Below are 18,279 nucleotides of genomic sequence, written 5' to 3' on the forward strand. Positions count from 1 at the left end.
TTCCTGAATAGTTCTAGTGCTACAAAAATCTGAAGTGCTTCTCTCCAAACAAACCGCTCCAGCTCCTATCATGCCCAGCCAGCATGACCAACCATCATGGATGATAGGAATTGTAGTCCGGCAACATCTGAGGAGCACCATGTTACCTAAGGAGATGATCTCTCTCATGTCGCCACACTGAGAAAATGGACATCCCACCGACACCATTCTTGATGTGACCCAGGGGTCCCAGATTCTCTCACTGTTTCTGTGAAATGCCCCTTTGTCTCCTATCATAAAAAAAACTCTTGAGAAGTGCACCTACTCTGCCCTAACACTTCAACAAGTTCACTATTTCAAAGGACAAGTAATAGCATTAGACCAGAGTCATACAGAAGCTTGATATCAGCACACTCAAATGTAAGATTGAATCGATGAGCGGGTTCAATGTCCGCCAGTCTCTGGCACAAATCCACTAAAAACCAGAGTAACATACACCTGAGGAAAGCTTAAGGTTTCACTGTGGGGATCCTGGGGTTTGCCACTACAACTGGGGCCTGAAGAAAACATAATATATTCACAAGGCTTAAGCACTCTCAATGGTTCTTTTGGATTTGACAAATTTATTAATCTCAAATTCTCTTTCATTCCTGTTAAGGCTTGTCATAAAAAGGTGAAAAAAGCTAAGAAAAACAACACTTCATCTCATTTTGAACATTCACCGTATAAAACAATCCCTGCATCCTTAGACTGACTTTGCCCGCTGGGACTATGGTATTTCATTAAATGTATTTACAGGTTAGCCTGTTTTTTTAAAAAAAAAAAGAAAATTCAAGTCCGGAACTCCATGTGCAGCAGGGCTTGGTCTGTGTCCCAAAGAATGGACCGCGTTTCTTTTGCCCCTTCCTAAGGGGAAATGCTTTGTGTAATGTGGAAAAGCAGGAAGGCAAACCTTGGACCAGGGAGACATGGGTTCAAACTGAAAACGTGTCTCGGCTTTGTGGCTCTAAACAAGCCACCATCTGCACACCAGGCCTGCCTCCTCCATCTCTGACCCATCCCTGACAGAGGCAGCATATACAAAAGTTCCCAAAACTTCCCTACAATCAAAAACTCTGTGCAGGATTACAGACACCCCTTTGGACCGTGCTGCTAAGTGCAACCTGGCTGAGAGGTTTGGGGGCAAGAGATGCGCCCCAAACCTCCATCACAGAAGAAGGGTACAGTTCAGCCAGTTTAGAAGTAATAGGAAACTATAGCTTGCCCTGACATCAGAAGTCACTGAAAGATCATCTTTACTGATGGTGCTGTGAACACACCCAAAACCATCACTCCATGGCTCAACCGATCTGTCTTTCAGAAATTTGGATCTTCTATACTCTGCATTGTATGTCCTGTTTGCTATGGAAAGAAATGGAAGATCTTAGAATTATCTTGTTCTATTTAGTTAGAAGGGGGTGGGCTTGCGGGCACACCACAAGTTTCCTGCCCTTTTATACTTGTAAGTTCTTATCTGCTATTTTGCTGAGCACAAAAATAACTTTCCCTTGCCCTCTGCTATCAGGACAATAAAATTAAGCCCTGGTATATATTAACCCAAGCTGGAGCCTTGCCAGGAAAGTGTCTCAGCCCCATATGGAATCCAGATTGGAGTGGAATTGAATTAAATGACTAGGAGCTGGTTAAAGTTAAACTTGGAAAGCAAGTTAGTGAAAGAAGATCAAAGTTTAAGGAAGCCTTTCAAAATAACCTAAGCAATCTTTTATGAGCGGTTTCTGAAAGAGGCTGGAAGTGTGGTGGTGGAGGAGGAGGCATGGATTTTGGTTCATTTCAGACTTTTTTCACAGAATGTTGGGCAAAATTATAGCGACATCTGGAATTGCATACGCAGACAAGGCTTTAGCTGAAGCGTGGAACGTGCCACAGAGACTGCTGACTTAAAGGGAAAACGCAGTCCACAAAGCTGTTATTCTGAGCCAAGTCTCACTGAAATTAATGTGAACTACCTCAAAATAGGCTTTTGACACACACACACACACACACACACACACAGAGAGAGAGAGAGAGAGAGAGAGAGAGAGAGAGAGACAGGGAGAGGGAGAGAGGGAGGAGAGAGATCTAGCGCTTCCTTCTTTTGGTCTCAAATAATATTAAAAATGTTGTTTCTTGTACTACAGCAAAACTTCAGAGAAGTCACCCTTGAACCCAAAGTTGCCATATGTAATCATTTCAGAATGCCATATCAACTCACTCTAGGATACCTGCCTTTTGTGTTCATACACTGTGCCCAGAAAACCCCAAATTCTGATGCAAGGTAATCCAAATTCTGCAACCTAAAATATTTATTCTGTTTCTGCTAAAGCCCTGGAATGAGATGAAGAGTCATGCAAAGCACAGAAGTCCCATCCTCTAGTGGTTCTGCTTGGTGTTCCTTGAATTCAAGAAGGCACACACAGTTAAACTAATTTCTGCCATTGAACGCTAGGAACCTGCTTCTTCAACAGTTTGATCCCATATGTGAGTACTGTACTCAGACCCAAGTGCCACTTAACTCTGTGAAGCCCAAGCCTTCCTATAGGACAAACTACATCAGCAAAAGTGACCACGCTTTTGAGAAATCCATTTGCTCCTCATTAAGGTGGCTTGAAGTTTCAGGGTGGGTTTTTTGGGGGGGAGGGGGTGGTGTAATGCCAGTTGCCTGTGAATTGTTGCATTATTCATCCCGCAGGTGAAACTTGGTAGCAAGCCATACTGCTGCTCAGGGTAACCGCAAGCATGAATCAGCCTTACTCAGTGGGCTTTCATCCAGAAACAATCCCAGAGCTTCAAGGGGATGAGATCCAAATACTAAATTCTGAATACAGGCAGGTGCCCTGACATCAACAGCAGATATATTCTTGGGAACTGTTCAAAACCTATGAAGGATACTGGGCTGGTAAAGGCTGTAGTACTAAGACAAGTACCTGTATATGTCTCACCTAATCAGTTTTGGGGTGTTTTTTTAAAGGGCACGGCAAGAGAAAGATGCAAGTGTGGTGTCCGCTGGCTCAAAATTGACTGGGCTTCTAAAAGTGAGAATACAGTACAGGCTTATGTTTCCAGTAATCTGCATCATATTACTCCAAGTACCCACAGAACCTGCTGACCTTTTTAAAAAATGCATGTATGTCTGAAGGATTAGAAAATGAAAAAAGTGCTCATTTATTAATTTTAAATAACCTGTTTTGCCTCTGCAGAATGGGATGTGTCACTGTTAGGACGGGAGGGCTTCTCTCTCTCTCTCTCTCTCTCTCTCTCTCTCTCTCTCTCTCTCTCTCTCTCTCTCTCCCTCCCCCCCCCTCCCAGCCATTGCTTTTGGGTGTAACCTTGCTTTGGCTCTGAAAACGTAGCTTTTTTGTGAAAAGGTCATTATGAGCCTTTTGGCAGGCAAAACTCTGCAAAGCAGGTTCCAGGGGCCTGTGCAGCCTCAAATAAGCTACAGCAAGTGACTCTCTTTTGCTCACACATCCTTCCGCCCTCTCCTCTCCTGCCAACAAAATTTAAGCCCAAAAGAACAGGGTAGGTGGGGGTGAATCATTAAACAAGGTTCAGTCGAATGCCTACTTGACATTTGAAAGAGAAGCCGTGTCTGAGAGGAAAGGTGGGGGGTGGGAATAAGCTTTTATTAATTGACAGGATTGCAAGGCGTATAAGTGACTTTATTGCCACCTTAGGCCTACTCAGACCATACATTCTAGCCCAAAGAAGTTTCAAAGCTTACACAGTCCCCTGTGCTTTTCTTGGTTTTGGTGCTATATTGGGATGTGTTTCTGCTGTTCCACTGACCATGGTTTATACCTTGGAATCAGGCTGTGTGCTCTCCCCCCCCTCCTTCCATAAACGAATTCCTCCTTTCATTCTGTTCTGCATATTAACACGGTTACATCTCCACCAGGGTTAACCACAGTTAAAAGAAAGGAAGCTTCATTTTTACAGTCAGGACACCAACCATACATTGGTATGGATCACAGGGTCAAGAGAGACCCTGCATTCAAATCAATGCATGTCCTTGGAGAAGAGCTGTAGCTCAGCAGAGTGTGTTGCGTTCAGGAGGTCTCAGGTTCAATCCATGACATCCCCAGGTAGAGATGGCGAAAACCCTGGTCTGAAACCATGGAGAGCTACTACAGTCAGTGTGGCCAATGCTGAGATACTTGGGCAGTGGCCCAAATGCATATAAGGCAGCTTCCTGATTTCTGTATCTTATCAGGCATTCTGTGACATTCCTCACCTGGTTGTAGATTGTGCCCTTCCAGAATCTGTCCCAAATGTCATCATGTTCAACTGTTGAGGTGTGTGTGTGTGTGTGTGTGTGTGTGTGTGTGTGTGTGTGACCTGTACACATCCATCCTTCATCTCTTTTTCCTACCCACCCACACTTTTGCTTTCCAAGGGGTATATTCCTCAAACATTAACCTTTGGGAAATAAGCTGGTTACTGTTCTCACTTAACTTGAGCGGCCTTTAAATGTGGGCATTTATAAATGTTTTCAACTCACTACCGGACATTAAAATATAGCAAACCCATAAACCGGTAGGCCTGCCTTACAACAAGTAGATCCCATCAAGATAGAGGAAATGTTTGTTAAAGTTTGACTTGGACTAATGCAGAACAACCCCTGAAGGTAACAGAGGCTTATATTTCTGAATTCCAGTAAATTAAGTTTGCAGATCTTGGCTAAGGCACAGGGAAGCAGTTTTCCAGTGAAAACTAAGGAGCTTGGAGTTTAAAAAGCACTTTGAATATACAGAGCAAACTCTCATGGAGTAAAGTGCTTTTCAACATGAGTAAGAGGATTGGAATCCTAGATGAACAGCTGCAAAGAAAGATTATTCAAGCTCAGTGAGGGACCCCAACTTTCCTTCCTTTCATTAAAAAAAAAAAGATTTGAGGCAGCACTGTATTTTTGTGTGCACATATAGTGGTTACCTTTGAGCGAGCCTCAGCCCCAAACCTTCTTTGTTTATTCTCAAGTGCTTTAGTAAAGTTCCCATTCCAGATTTATATGAGAGAGTGAGACAGAGTGGGAAGGGAGGGAGGGGGCTGTCTCTAATTTTATTAGTTTTCCTCACAGTTGGTAGTGCCACTGGCTATATAGCTTTCAAGCTGATCTCAGAAGATTTCAAAGAAAGTTACTCACTACTTTGTCCTCTTCTTAGGAGAAGTAGCTGTTTTTTCTCTCACACACTTACAAGCCCCATGTTGAATTTCTATTGCAAATCACCCCATGTCCTGATTCATCATTATGCCCCCACCCACACACAAAAAAAAACATCACTGGTTGCCAAAGATGAGGGCATGAAAACGTGTAGCATATTGATGTGAGGAAAGCAGGCAAAAAGATGTTACAGAGAGAAAATGCAAGTTCTTTGTAACATGTAGACACATCACACAGTGGCCTGGTTCACACATAAGGCTAAGCGATAGTTTGTTCTTTTTTCAAAAGAAAAAAAGGACGTGTTAACAATTTGTCCCATACATGATGGCTTGCTCTTTGCCTGCTCTTGTGCTTTGGTGCTTTAGTGAGCACCTGGTGGTGATGGTCCAGGTGTTAAGCATGTCACAGTTGGGAAAGGGTGCTAGGATTGCACATAGCACCAAGACATAGCTTGTGGCTTCATAGACCATAGCAAGCCAGAATTAAGCTGCTGCGTAGGACTTGCTCATTACACTAGGCCATGGTTTAGCACTGTGTGAGAAACAGGTCAGTGCAGCAGGAAAGTGTGGCGACTCCAGCATGAGACGGCCTGTATCTCCTGGATGATGTTATATAGTACACTTTCAGCACCACAGTCCAATGTGAACTTTGTGGTTTTGTGCTTATAGGAGGGGGTGGCATAAGCATCAGACACACTCTTTTTGCCACATATATAGAAATGCTGCCTAATTAAAGGTAAAGGAACCCCTGACCATTAGGTCCAGTCGCGGACGACTCTGGGGTTGTGGTGCTCATCTCGCGTTACTGGTCGAGGGAGCCGGCGTACAGCTTCCGGGTCATGTGGCCAGCATGACTAAGCCGCTTCCGGCGAACCAGAGCAGCGCACGGAAATGCCGTTTACCTTCCCGCCGAAGCGGTACCTATTTATCTACTTGCACTTTGATGGGCTTTCGAACTGCAAGGTTGGCAGGAGCTGGGACCGAGCAACAGGAGCTCACCCCGTCACGGGGATTCGAACCACCAACCTACTGATCGGCAACCCCTAGGCTCAGTGGTTTAACCCTCAGTGCCACCCACATCCCTACTGCCTAATTAAAGGTAAAGGGACCCCTGACCATTAGGTCCAGTCATGACCGATTCTGGGGTTGCAGCGCTCATCTCACGTTATTGGCCAAGGGAGCCGGCATACAGCTTCCAGGTCATGTGGCCAGCATGACAAAGCCGCTTCTGGCGAACCAGAGCAGCACACGGAAACGCTGTTTACCTTCCCGCTGTAGCGGTACCTATTTATCTACAGTACTTGCACTTTGACATGCTTTCAAATTGCTAGGTTGGCAGGAGCTGGGACCGAGCAACGGGAGCTCAGAGCTCACCCCGTTGCGGGGATTCGAACCACTGACCTTCTGATCGGCAAGCCCTAGGCTCAGTGGTTTAACCTGCAGCACCGCCCGCATCCACTGCCTAATTACTCCTTCCTATTTACATAACTCCAGCCTTAGGTCAGCATACATCCGTGGACCAGTAATTCACTTTCAGTCGCTGGAACTACCATAGCAGCAGACACAACTCACACGTTGCAATCCATTAGAAAGGTATTTCCCAGTCTTTCCTCATTCACAAAATGTTTCAAAACACAGTTATGGAGTGGAGGGAACCCAAGCAAAGTGCATACACAATGGAGAGCATCTGCCATGGCTTCTGCCAATCCTATGCCCTGGGATTTAACATCAAATGACAACAAAGTCCACTATATAGCATGTCTTTGAATGAAATTCCAAGTAAACACAGAACATAAATGGGTATGTGCCCATAGGAATATGGCTAAATCAACAAAACATGGTTTACAAGATAGTGTTTGTTCCCTGCTCCAAGAAGCTTGCTTGGGGAAGTCTAGTTTTCATGGCATTATTTGCAAAGTCCAGATTGAGAATGGAGGAGTGTAAACTAATAAAATGCTGGATCTACTAATTAAAACCATGGCACTCTGCCAAATACTGCTTATGTGCTGATGCACTCTGCAATGTCATAATTCTGGGGACACAACAGGTCATTAAAGTATTAATATGATGACGGGGTGCTTTGATGACAGCTAGGTTAGGAAAAAGGAGCAGAAAAAAATTAAGGGCCGGGTTCAGTAATATCATAAGGGTGCAGGAAGAGAGGCAAGTAGTCATTTAGCTGATGAGAGTACATGACTGCAGGGAGGGGGAAGTAAGCTCAACTTATGGGAAATCTCGTTAAGCATGGACTTCACAGCTGCCTTCTTTTAGCCCTTCAAAACTATTTTTTTAAGGTTTTAGCTCAGTCAACATAAAAAGGAATATCAACCACATCATCTCTCAAGATAGGATCAATTCACACCTTTCTTGAACTCTACCACCTCCATTCACACCTTTCTTGAACTCTACCACCTCCATTCACACCTTTCTTGAACTCTACCACCTCCCATTAGTCAGTACAGAAGGCAAAAGCAGCAATACTACACATGATCCCTGGAAGCAAGTTGCATTGAACTCAACGGGATTTGCATATGAAACGCATAAGAATGTGGTGTAAATGTGATGAAAAAAAAGAAAGAAAGACCGAAATCACTAGAATTTAACTGATGGGTCATAGCTACCAAACATGAGACAGCCTTTGAGTACCACAGTAAACCACGAGCCTCCCATGAGCCAAGGTAATCATGCATGCTTTATTCCTCCTGCTCAGATTTGGGGAAAAGAAACCACCATCCCTGGCTTAGCATTACTGTACAATGGAACTGAAGCTTGTTCTTGGCTTATCATTATGGTTTGTCTGGAGTAGAATAAACCATGGTCCCTGGCTCAGATGCAGCACTAAACAATGGAGTGTGGTTCATTTCTCCCTAGTGTCAGTGTATAGCTGAATTTGCAAAAATAATCAGCAGGTGGTTTGCTAGAATATAGGAAATCATAAGCTAAGGTTACTATCTTATACCTCAAGTCCCAATAAGTTAAGTGGGACTTAATACTGCACAGAAGTAGCAACGCACTGCAACAGATTTTGCAGTGTAGTCTCTAGAAATATTTTAAGATTCCAAAATATCCAACTTTAAAATATCTCAGAAAGCAAAAAGAAAAACATAATTGAGAGCAAAATATCCAATAGTCAGTTGCAATGCCAAATGCGCCACCTATCAGCTGCTGCGGAGAACTGCAGCAGCTGTTGCAGCCAGTTACACGTGCAAGGTCACCCAAAAAAACAGATGTCTGCAGTCTACACATTTTGAATTGACAGACAGCCAACATTACTTTGCAGAACAGATAATTTCCACTCGGAAAGACCAAAAAAAGAAAAAAAACCAAAAAAGAATGCTTGAAGCACAGATAGGAGCTGGACTGAAAAGTGTGTGTAAAACTGACTTTGAAATGCAGGTTATTAAGTGGTGCTTCAGTAGCCACAAAATATTTGTATCATGCTTCATCAGAATCAAAGGATAGCAACTGACCTAATATGATGTGAAATTTCAGCTCTGCAGGCCACAACCAGGCCAAGCCAGGTGCCTGAAAAACCGCCCAATCATGAATTTGTCCGAGAAATGGTGGCATTTCTGGCCTTTCGCCGTTAGCTACAAAAAATATCTGTGCCCCCTAGACTGTGCCTAGTCTGCTGTTAATAACTCAGTGCATATTCTTTAGGCCAGGCACCCCCCAAACTTCGGCCCTCCAGATGTTTTGGACTACAATTCCCATCTTCCCCGACCACTGGTCCTGATAGCTAGGGATCATGGGAGTTGTAGGCCAAAACATCTGGAGGGCCTCAGTTTGGGGATGCCTGCTTTAGGCCATGCCATGCATTCTTTATTCAATGCAGTTTTGAGGATGGAGGGAATAGAACACATGAAGATACAAACTTTTGAAAGAAATGGGGTTTTTTACATGTTAGTGTAAAAATGGTGGGTCAGGACTCAGTACTGGGCCATGGCCTGCTCTATGGTGGGTCACAACAGCAGCACTACCACCATACAAATATATGGCTGAAAATCTAAGTAGTGGGTCCCTAAGGCCTGTTTGGGCTGAAGGCACAGAAGCACCGCTAAATTACACCACATGGCAAGATGCATCATATCAACTGTACATCTTCACTGAGATTGAGGAGAGTATAAATTGTGATAAGGCAGGCCTTGCCCCAAGGAGAAGAACCACTCCTTTGCAACAAAAGAGTAATTAGGTCAAGGAATAGGAGGAACAAAAGCAGAACAATAGGAGTGGAATGAGGAAGTTAAGTCTCTGTCCAGCAACAATTGGTTGAATCACTTGCCACTGAACTACTGTACTTGCAGGACGACAGGCTCATGTGATTCTGCCAATGAGGGACATGCACTTTCCTACTGGGAAGTCTATCATGTGCAAAGTAGCTCCGAGTTTACAATTCATGGCCTCTCTTTTCAGTCCTTTATGTTATCATTTTGATTTGGGGCCTGTCTCACAATTCATACCTGAACACAAGGTGTGGGGTGGAGAGAAAGCAATAATATTTTTTTTAAAAAAGGGCAGGAGATTTGTGACTTGGTACCTTGAGATAAAAATAAATAAATACAGTGAACACAGGCTGTTCATTTCAGGAGCAACAAGCAAATTTGCCTAACACTGACCTGCTAGAAAGGTAAGAAATATGTGTTTGTTTGTTTATTAACATTAGCAACTTTTTTCTTCCAAGAAGGAGCTCCTCTTCACCCAAACCATATCTGAAGAGTACAACTTTCTTTCCAGCTACTTTGTGTAGCCAGACAACTGATGGACTGTAGACCCCCCAGTGTTACTATTTTCCACATTGGCAGACACTGAGCATTCAAAACCAGGACAGTGCAACTGCAATGGATCGTCTCGCAACTTACCAGAAACCATGTGCAAATCGGATGCCGTCCCCTTGTTTATCAGTTCATACTGGAAGCCTGTGATCTTCCTGCTAATGTCCTGCTGAGGGGTGGCCTCGACAAAGAGTCCGCCTTGTTCAAAGCTGAAGCAATGCACTCGGGCAGGGCTGTGGTCTCCATCTTGGACCAGCAGTTTCAGTTCTCCAGTTTTTTCCAAATAAATATTTGCTCCTGCGGAGTCCTTGAAGGGCTTTATGCAGACAGTCCAATGCTTGGAAGAGGAAGATACAATACTGGGTCGCAGGTTCACAATCAGTGCTCCTGTGGGATACATCCAGTCTATGGATCCTTCGGCGCAGCGGAGGTAGACCTGTTCAACATCTTTTTTGTGAGATTCGTGTGTTAGTCCACTGGGGGAGGAAAGGAAAGATGGAGAGTTTACTGTAAGAGCGCCTCCATTTATTTCAAGAGAATACTGTATATGCTCAGATAAATAAGTTGTGGGGATTTAAATAGTGGCTGCGGAACACGGCAAGGCCATGAAGTTTGAAAAAGGATTTCAGTTATGAATTCCAACCCTGGTGCTTATCTCAAAAAGTTGTAACAAGGTACCCTTCAGATGTCGCAGACTACAACTCCCATCATCCCTGAACACTGACCATGCTTGGCTGGGGCTGATGGGAATTGAAAGTCCAACGACATATATAGGATACCACATTGGCTACCCTTTGGTTACAATAATAATTTCCATTATCTGGGGCTATGAAACATCTTTGGGAGGTTCAGATTGTTAACTTTTACAATGGCCGTTGAGTGACAAGACTTAACTCGCTCACAAAAGCTGTGGATGACAGGTAACATTGAGTTTGGTCTGCCCTCCACTGCATTCACACCAGCCACCCAAATCTCCCTGTGTTCATGTAAATCAGCCTTCCCCAAACTCTGGTTCCCACCCGATGTTGTTGAACTCCAAACCCTGTCATCTCTGACCATTGGCCATGCTGGCTGGAGCTCATAGGAGCTGGAGTGTAGCAACTTGTGAAAGCAGATGAAAAAATTGAGAGAATATAAGTGATGTCAAACCCCAGGAGTCAAATAACTTTGCTCTCTGCAAGAGCGGGGGGGAGAAGAGGGATACATATTTAAGCTCAACCGGCATTTAAAATTAGTTGTGGGAGATATTACTGGGAAGGAGGAGAGGGAATAGGAAGCAGCACACAGCCCAACATATGGTTTCCATTTAAGGACGGAGTGGCTGACATTATTGGGAATGTCAGTATAACATTCTGTTCAGAGGTTACATGAGGAAGCTCCAAAAAAGTCAAATTCGAATAATCATCATCATAATACTGTCTACAAACACATGCTGCTGAATAATTCTGAAAGCCACATCAAGAGCATAGATGCTTGTGGGAGAAGGAGCTGGTTCTTGACCTCTGTGCTTTTGCCCTCCAGCACAAAGGAACACTTGATATATTTGAGATCTGCTTCACTCAGCTGGGACATGAGAGGCAGACAGTGTTCCTTGCCACAGTGTGGTCTGGTGGTGGTGGGCAGATTGTTACACCAAGCTGGATTCAAACCCCTCTTCTCAAAAGGAGGAACTGGCTGACTTTTACTAGTTATGCCCTTATCACCCACATTTACAAAAATGAAGTCACCGTCTCACTCATAGGGATGTTGTGTGGCTACAGTTATCCCAGGGGAGCCACTATCTATAGCGTCTGCTTCAAAAATCCAACATACATGAAAGTCCCACTCCTTTAAGCCAAACACATCTGGCATTCTCAATGGTGAGGGCAAAGCAGTTGACAGCGTGCTAACTGGACTCTGCAACCCATCAAACCTCAGATAATCTACATTTTAGTAATGACTTTAGTGTGATTGCATCAAGTGAATAAATTGCTGGATTTCCCCCTAAAAGCAGTTTGCGTTATCAACATCATATGAGCAAAATTCTATTCCTGCTCCAAAATGTGATCGCTCTTCAGCAGGAGTAAAGCTATCTAGAAAGGAAGATATAAGTCATTGGAGAAGAAAATGGGAGTTTCGCTTTGAAGTTTCCGCAGTAAGCAAGCCTGACATTGGGACAATGGATTTATGCATGAGATGTCTGCAAGCTTTCCTTGCTACTGAAAGGAAAGTGGGTGCACTGTAGAAGTTTTCATTGGGCCAATTATATCCCACAAACCACACAAGGCAAAAATGGGAAGAGCAAGCAGTTAGGGGTAACGTGCCAAGTTCCTAATGGAATGGAGAACACTGAATGCAATTTCAAGAAACACATAGATTTCCTTGGCTAAAGACTCATGACCTAGTTAAAGCTGCCACTCACTAGAGTTGGTCAGGATGGAAGTACATCTTTTGCATGGGGTAGTCAGAAGATTCATTACCAAAGGTACAAAACATGAAATTAAATATCTAATATGTAAGAAGCCTGACAGGACAACAATGCATTTAATTTAACTTCTATTGTTTTCTGGCCAAATAAAAATGGAAACAGAGATCTTGGGGTGGGGTGGAGAGAAATAGAGTAAAAAAAGTAGGTCTGGTATTTTTGATTTGAACATCTTAGGACTTTTGCGATCTTTAACTATGGAGATTGGCCACCACAGTATAGGTACCGTACTGATGCACTACATCTCTTCACAAATTTGTTGGCAGTACCTGTAACCTCATCTGCTGCCACAGGGTAAGCTATTCCCAGTGCCTGGGGTCACACAAAAAGAGACCTATTTCTCCCAATGTAATCAGACTGAATGCAGATGGGAGATTATGTGGGGAAAGCCCTAACATTCTGCGGTAACAAATGTCTTATGAAGGCAGGCTACAAAAGGATACAGATGGGATGTAGAATACTAAGGCTGGTCACAGCCTTCCTGGTTGAAGGAATTTGCCCAATTCCCCCAGGAATCAATTTGCTCAAGCTGTTTCTTTAAAAAAAAATGCTTGCTTACAAAACTCACCAATCAAGAATTGGTGCAGTTTATTGATTACATTACCATATAGCTGAACCTTGTTTCAAGGACCTCACAGCACAATAGCACTTTAAAGTGCAACCCTAACTGGGACGAGAGAGGAGTGAGAAGCTGGACATGCAGCTAGGCACCCCAAGACTCGGCCAGGCTGGGTGGCTCTTCCTTTCCTTTGTGCTCTGCCAGCTCCAGACTGGTGCAATGGAGGGGCCTAGGAATGGAGCTCCTTAGAGGGATCTGTAGGGAGTGCTGGATGCAAAGCCACTTGGTGCCCTTCCCTGAAAACAGCCTACCACACCAACAACCCTTTCCAGTTTCAGATAACAACATTGGGCAGGGAAGGACTGCATTATTAAGTCTCACAACAAGTTGGTTGAGCCGAAAATGTAAAACCTTGCCTGTGACCTATCCAGCGAAATGTCAAAGCACAGCAGGATTCTGAACCTGGTATTCCAACTTCCAAACTCATCCCTCTAGTGTTGAACCATAGTGCCAAAGCAGTTATTCATTAAATAGTAACCATTGACTAGGGCAGCTGTTGTGGTGGCTGCCGGATGTTGCTGGACTGCAGATCCCATCATCCCTTACAGCCATGCTGGCTGAGGCTGCTGGGAACCGGAGTCCCAAAAAGCATTGGATGGACAGCACACCAGCCATCCCTGCAAACAGAGGTGTGCATAGGCTGCACCACCACTCCAGCTCAATTTGTTACCCATGTGATGTTCTTAGATCTATATAAGCACATAGGAAGAGGATCAGACCATATGTCTGCCTAGTCCTGTACCCTGACTCTCAAAAACGGGCAGCCACATGCCTTCAAGAAGCCCTCAAACAGCACACACGGGGGCAACAGACCTCTCACTGCTGGTACCCTGACTGTGATCTGAGATGTGGCATATATACATCATGACTAGCAGCCATTAAAGGCCTACCCTTCCAAGAAAAAAACTCCCTTAAATCAAGTCAAGCTATTAGTGTATTCACACTGACTGGGAAGCAAGTCTCCAGGGTTTCACACAGGTGTCTTTCCCTCTGCTACCTGGAGATGCCAGGGATTGAATCTGAGACCCTTTGCATGCAAGACAAATGCTCCTGCACTGTGCTACAGCCCTTCCCACACTACTCTATAGCCTAGGCAGTATGGCTCAGACCAGAGGCACCTGTTTTGGTCAGTTCCACCTATTTTTCAGACGTCAGATGTTCTCTGCTTGTGCAACCACAATAATGTGTCATTCCATGAAACTAAAATATATGATGACAGACAGGGGGGAAGGGGGGGAAGAGGAGAATGGCTGGGTCAGCCTCACAACAGGAAAGTGAGTCATGTTGCTTACACACATTCCCTGTGGCTGGCACTCAGAACATTGAGGAGCTTAGAAGAGAGACTTCATTCATCAGCATAGCAATATATTAATGAGCTGGTCTAGGGCAGCAGCTGAAAGACCAAGTAGAAATCAGGAAGTCCTTGGCTTAAACATTTTGCTTCTATGAGGCCATTTTAAGCATGCTACTCTCTAGGACCCCAATCTAGGTTGGAAACACTACTATCCCACCTTATAGGTTTGTTAGGGCTGGATATAGGGGCAGGTGATCCAAGCGAATCCCGAGGGCTCTTAAAACTTATTTTTGTGGTAAACCACACTGATGCTAATAGAAAATGCTTCTGTTTCAGGCAGGTGTATTTAGGATCGCAGTCTGAGAAATAGTGGGTTTTGCACAAAAAGCTACCTGTTTCAGCAAACCACGCTGTCAGGAAATGTGGCAGTGAAACTGTTAAAATTATGCGCTGAGCCAGTTTGCCATTACAGTGGTACCTCGGTTTACAAACACAATTGGTTCTGGTTTACAAACACAATTGGTTCCGGAAGTACTTAACCTGAAGCGTATTTAACCTGAAGCGAACTTTCCCATTGAAAGTAATGGAAAGTGGATTAATCCGTTCCAGACGGTCCATGGAGTACTTAAACTGAAGCGTAGTTAACCTGAAGCGAACTTTCCCATTGAAAGTAATGGAAAGTGGATTAATCCGTTCCAGACGGGTCTGCGGAGTACTTAAACTGAAAGTACTCAAACAGAGGCATACTTAAACCAAGGTATGACTGTACAATTATCTCATTCCCCTCCCCCCCCCAGCAAGTGCCCATGCCACTATTTTCAGCTATTATGTTTCTAGATAATGCAAAAAAAAAATTGCCAATATACATGTGACAATCCTTGACACTTAAGGTAATTCGTTACCATCTGAAGTTCCGTCCCCAACAAAAGTAAACAGAGGGACTTGGATTCTCTCTCACACCCCAAACAACAACAGGAATCAGCTGAAAAGAATGTAACAAAAACCTTATTTCCGCCTCTTTGAGCTTTAGCTATTCCCCAAAATAGTCAAGTTTTGTTTTGACTATTGTCAAAGCCACCCAATTTATTAGATTTATTCCTGTTTTAAAGTCTTCCACTGGAACCCCCCCTTTTTTAAGTGTTCCGATGAAACCAAATATAGACTACAAATGCACTCCATTTAGCCATGGTTTCATTTCTGAATGAAAATACCCCCAAAAAAGTCATGATCTATAAAGGGTTGTTGAAAACCATAAAGACACATTAAAATGATTACAGCGGATTAAAAGGGGGGGGGAGGAGCTTTTGGAGCCAAGCGGTTTTAAAAGATTTCACAACCAGAACGATTAGCATAGCTGTTGCAGACGTGGAACACTGGGTAAGAATCTGCCATCAGCGATGCTGATTTAAATCTGAAGGAACAGGAGTGACGTGATGCCACAGGTGTAACAGAGACCAGACCAGTATCTTTTCAGAGATCAGTATTGTTCAACAACAGGTGAACTCCAGAGGAAGTTCGGGCAAATGTTAAAAACACCCACAAGTACGCACCACTTTTACGATTTCCAAGGAAGAGCTAACTCCACCCAGAACAAAAAAAAACAGGCCTCTAAATTAGGATTTTGCCCCCTCCATAAACAAGTTTTTAAAAAAATATTTTAAAATCTTAAGGTAAGTAACCTAATATGGCAAAGAAACCAAAAAAATATATCCCTGAATTAATATACGTAGTGTGTTCGAATTTGTGGGAGTGTGGGGGAGAGGCCTGTCCTACTAATCAGGTGCGTTCCAAAGCGGGGGCGGGAATGTTAAGACAGCGAAATCCCACCGAGGGGATTTAAACAAAACCGAAGCCAGCTCGCTCTCTCGCTCTCTCTCCGCGTTTCAGCTTCTCCAAGCGCGAACAATCCGCACCAAGCCTGTCAACTCGCCTCCTAAAAGGGAGGACTTACAAGCCTATTGTGTTACCGCGAAGTGAACGCTTGAATGCAGAAGGTCAGCGGCGAGGAGTTGCAGAGTGTGTTATTCGGGTGTTGGGTTGCACAGATGTGGCCGGTGTCGCTGCGTGGTCAGTCCAGAGAAACGCTCTACCTTTGTCTGCGAAAAGCCAAGCCGCCCTCCCGCTCCCCACCCCACTCCCGCCTTTGCCCGTTGCTTTGGCAATACTCATCCTGAACACTCCTGGAATGTTAATCAAAGTGCCCCCTCCTCCTCCTTCCCTCCGCGCCCCCCCCTTCTCGCTTCCAATAAATCAGAGCAAACAGCAGAGGAGGAGGAGGAGGAGAGGTTGCTTTTATCCCTTCGCAACAATCAAACCCATGTGTCCGTGAGCCGCTGGAGCAAGTGAGCCCAGCGCGGGACGAAGCGCCTCTTCAATTTTTCTCTTCCCACCCCCCACCCCACCCCCACAGCCGGTTACTCCAACCCAGAGCGAAACTTTCCTTAACAAAACCGGGAGAATAACTAAGGGAACCCCTCACTCCCACTCCCCTCTCCCTGCATTCATAAGGCCACTACTGAGGGCAGAAGTTGCAAGAGGAACCAAGCATTCGCTCCGCGGTGAAGCCGGATCCAAGCCCCGGTTCTCTCGAAGAGCAAAAGGGAAGAAATGGTCGTAAAACAGAGGCTCGGGGGGGGGGTGAGGAAAAGCTCCGAAAGCAGAGCCCATGAAAGTGGCCAGAGAGAAATGGAAGGACAGCATCTGCCCGCCCTTTCTGCGCCCCTAAGAGAAGAGGAAGGGCTGGAGCACCTCTAGGAGGGTGCGCGCTCGGTTTAAAGGGAGCGTTGACCCCCTCGGAGGTGGCACGGAGAACTGCCCACCGAGAGAGTAAAGAAGATTGGATCGGGCGGAAAGGAGAGAGGGTGGAGGGAGGAGGGCGCATCCCAAGCCGTGCAAAAACCTTGCAGGAGCGCATCCAGGGCAGCAAAGCCTAGGTGCGGGGATATGCCCGGACAAAGACCGAGCAGTTGGCAGCGCACATGGAGCGCCGGGCTGATCCGTGTTCCCACCGGGCGCCAAGGGTTCCCCGTCCGACCGGCCCGCCCCGCGAGCTCTTACCTCCCCTTCCAGCTGCACAGATCGCTCGAGTACTGCGCCGTGCAGCCCCTGTCCAGAGCCAGCAGCCCCAGCAGCAGCAGGAGCGGCGACGGCGGCGGGAGCACCAGCAGCCCAGGCGCCGGGGCTCTCCGCATGGTCCCCGCCGGGCTGCTCGGGAACAATTCCACCAGACGAGGCGAGAGGAGAGCGCCCGCGGCCAGCGCTACATGGCGAGCGGCGAAGGCGGTCCGAATCGAGCCCTTAGCACGAGCTGCCCATCCCCTCCGTCCGGCCACTCACTCGGCGCAGCAGCCTACTAGAGCTCTCTCTCTCCAAGCCGGCGCTAGCTCTGGCTTCGAAGAGGGCGGGGAGCCGGGCCAAGTCAAGAAACCACCCACTCGCGCGTCAGCTGAGAAAACCCGCACCGGAGTCTTCGCGGAGCGGACTCGGCTTCTCCCTGCACTGCTGAGCTGCTCCTGGAAGCACTTAGGAGAGACGGGTGTTCTTTTTGTGTCAAGGGATTTCTTTGGAGCACATAGGTACATAGGAGCCAACTCCTAGGGGCCAAGGGGGTCTTCGGGACTCCCCAAAAATGTTTGAAGAGGCTGCCCCGCTCCAAGTGAATGGGCATTGCCAGTAAAATAGTGATCGATTATGCAGGGCAGGGCTTACTTGCCCACCCCCAATATTTTATCTTGATGATGGTCTGGGACACAGGCACAAATCCAACAAGTATGGCAGGGGGAGGGAAAGCATCACTCAGGTGTCACACCTGGACCCTGTTTTCTTATAAGGTTAATAAGACAACAGTTGCATGAAACCACGGTCTTGCTGATGGAAACGTACAAGAAACCTAAACTGGTGCAGAAGTGGCTTGGAAGACTGGCACTGCACTCCTACGCATCAGTCTTAGCCAACC

The 18,279-nt window shown here is 45.6% G+C and overlaps 1 protein-coding gene across 1 annotated transcript in view; it reads right to left on the reverse strand.

Annotated features, from left to right (window-relative positions):
• The window catches only part of METRNL (meteorin like, glial cell differentiation regulator), a 29,534-nt gene extending 11,829 nt beyond the window's left edge, over positions 1–17,705 (reverse strand). The window contains exons 1-2 of the mRNA XM_035104659.2: positions 17,382–17,705; positions 10,035–10,423 (exon numbers count right to left, since the gene is read on the reverse strand). Of these exons, the coding sequence (XP_034960550.1) occupies positions 10,035–10,423; positions 17,382–17,515 (523 nt within the window). The 5' untranslated portion in view covers positions 17,516–17,705. The remainder of the gene's footprint in view (positions 1–10,034; positions 10,424–17,381) is intronic.
• Between the last annotated feature and the right edge of the window lie 574 nt (positions 17,706–18,279).

Source organism: Zootoca vivipara, chromosome 2 (genome assembly GCF_963506605.1).
Source record: "Zootoca vivipara chromosome 2, rZooViv1.1, whole genome shotgun sequence".
NCBI lineage: Eukaryota > Metazoa > Chordata > Lepidosauria > Squamata > Lacertidae > Zootoca > Zootoca vivipara.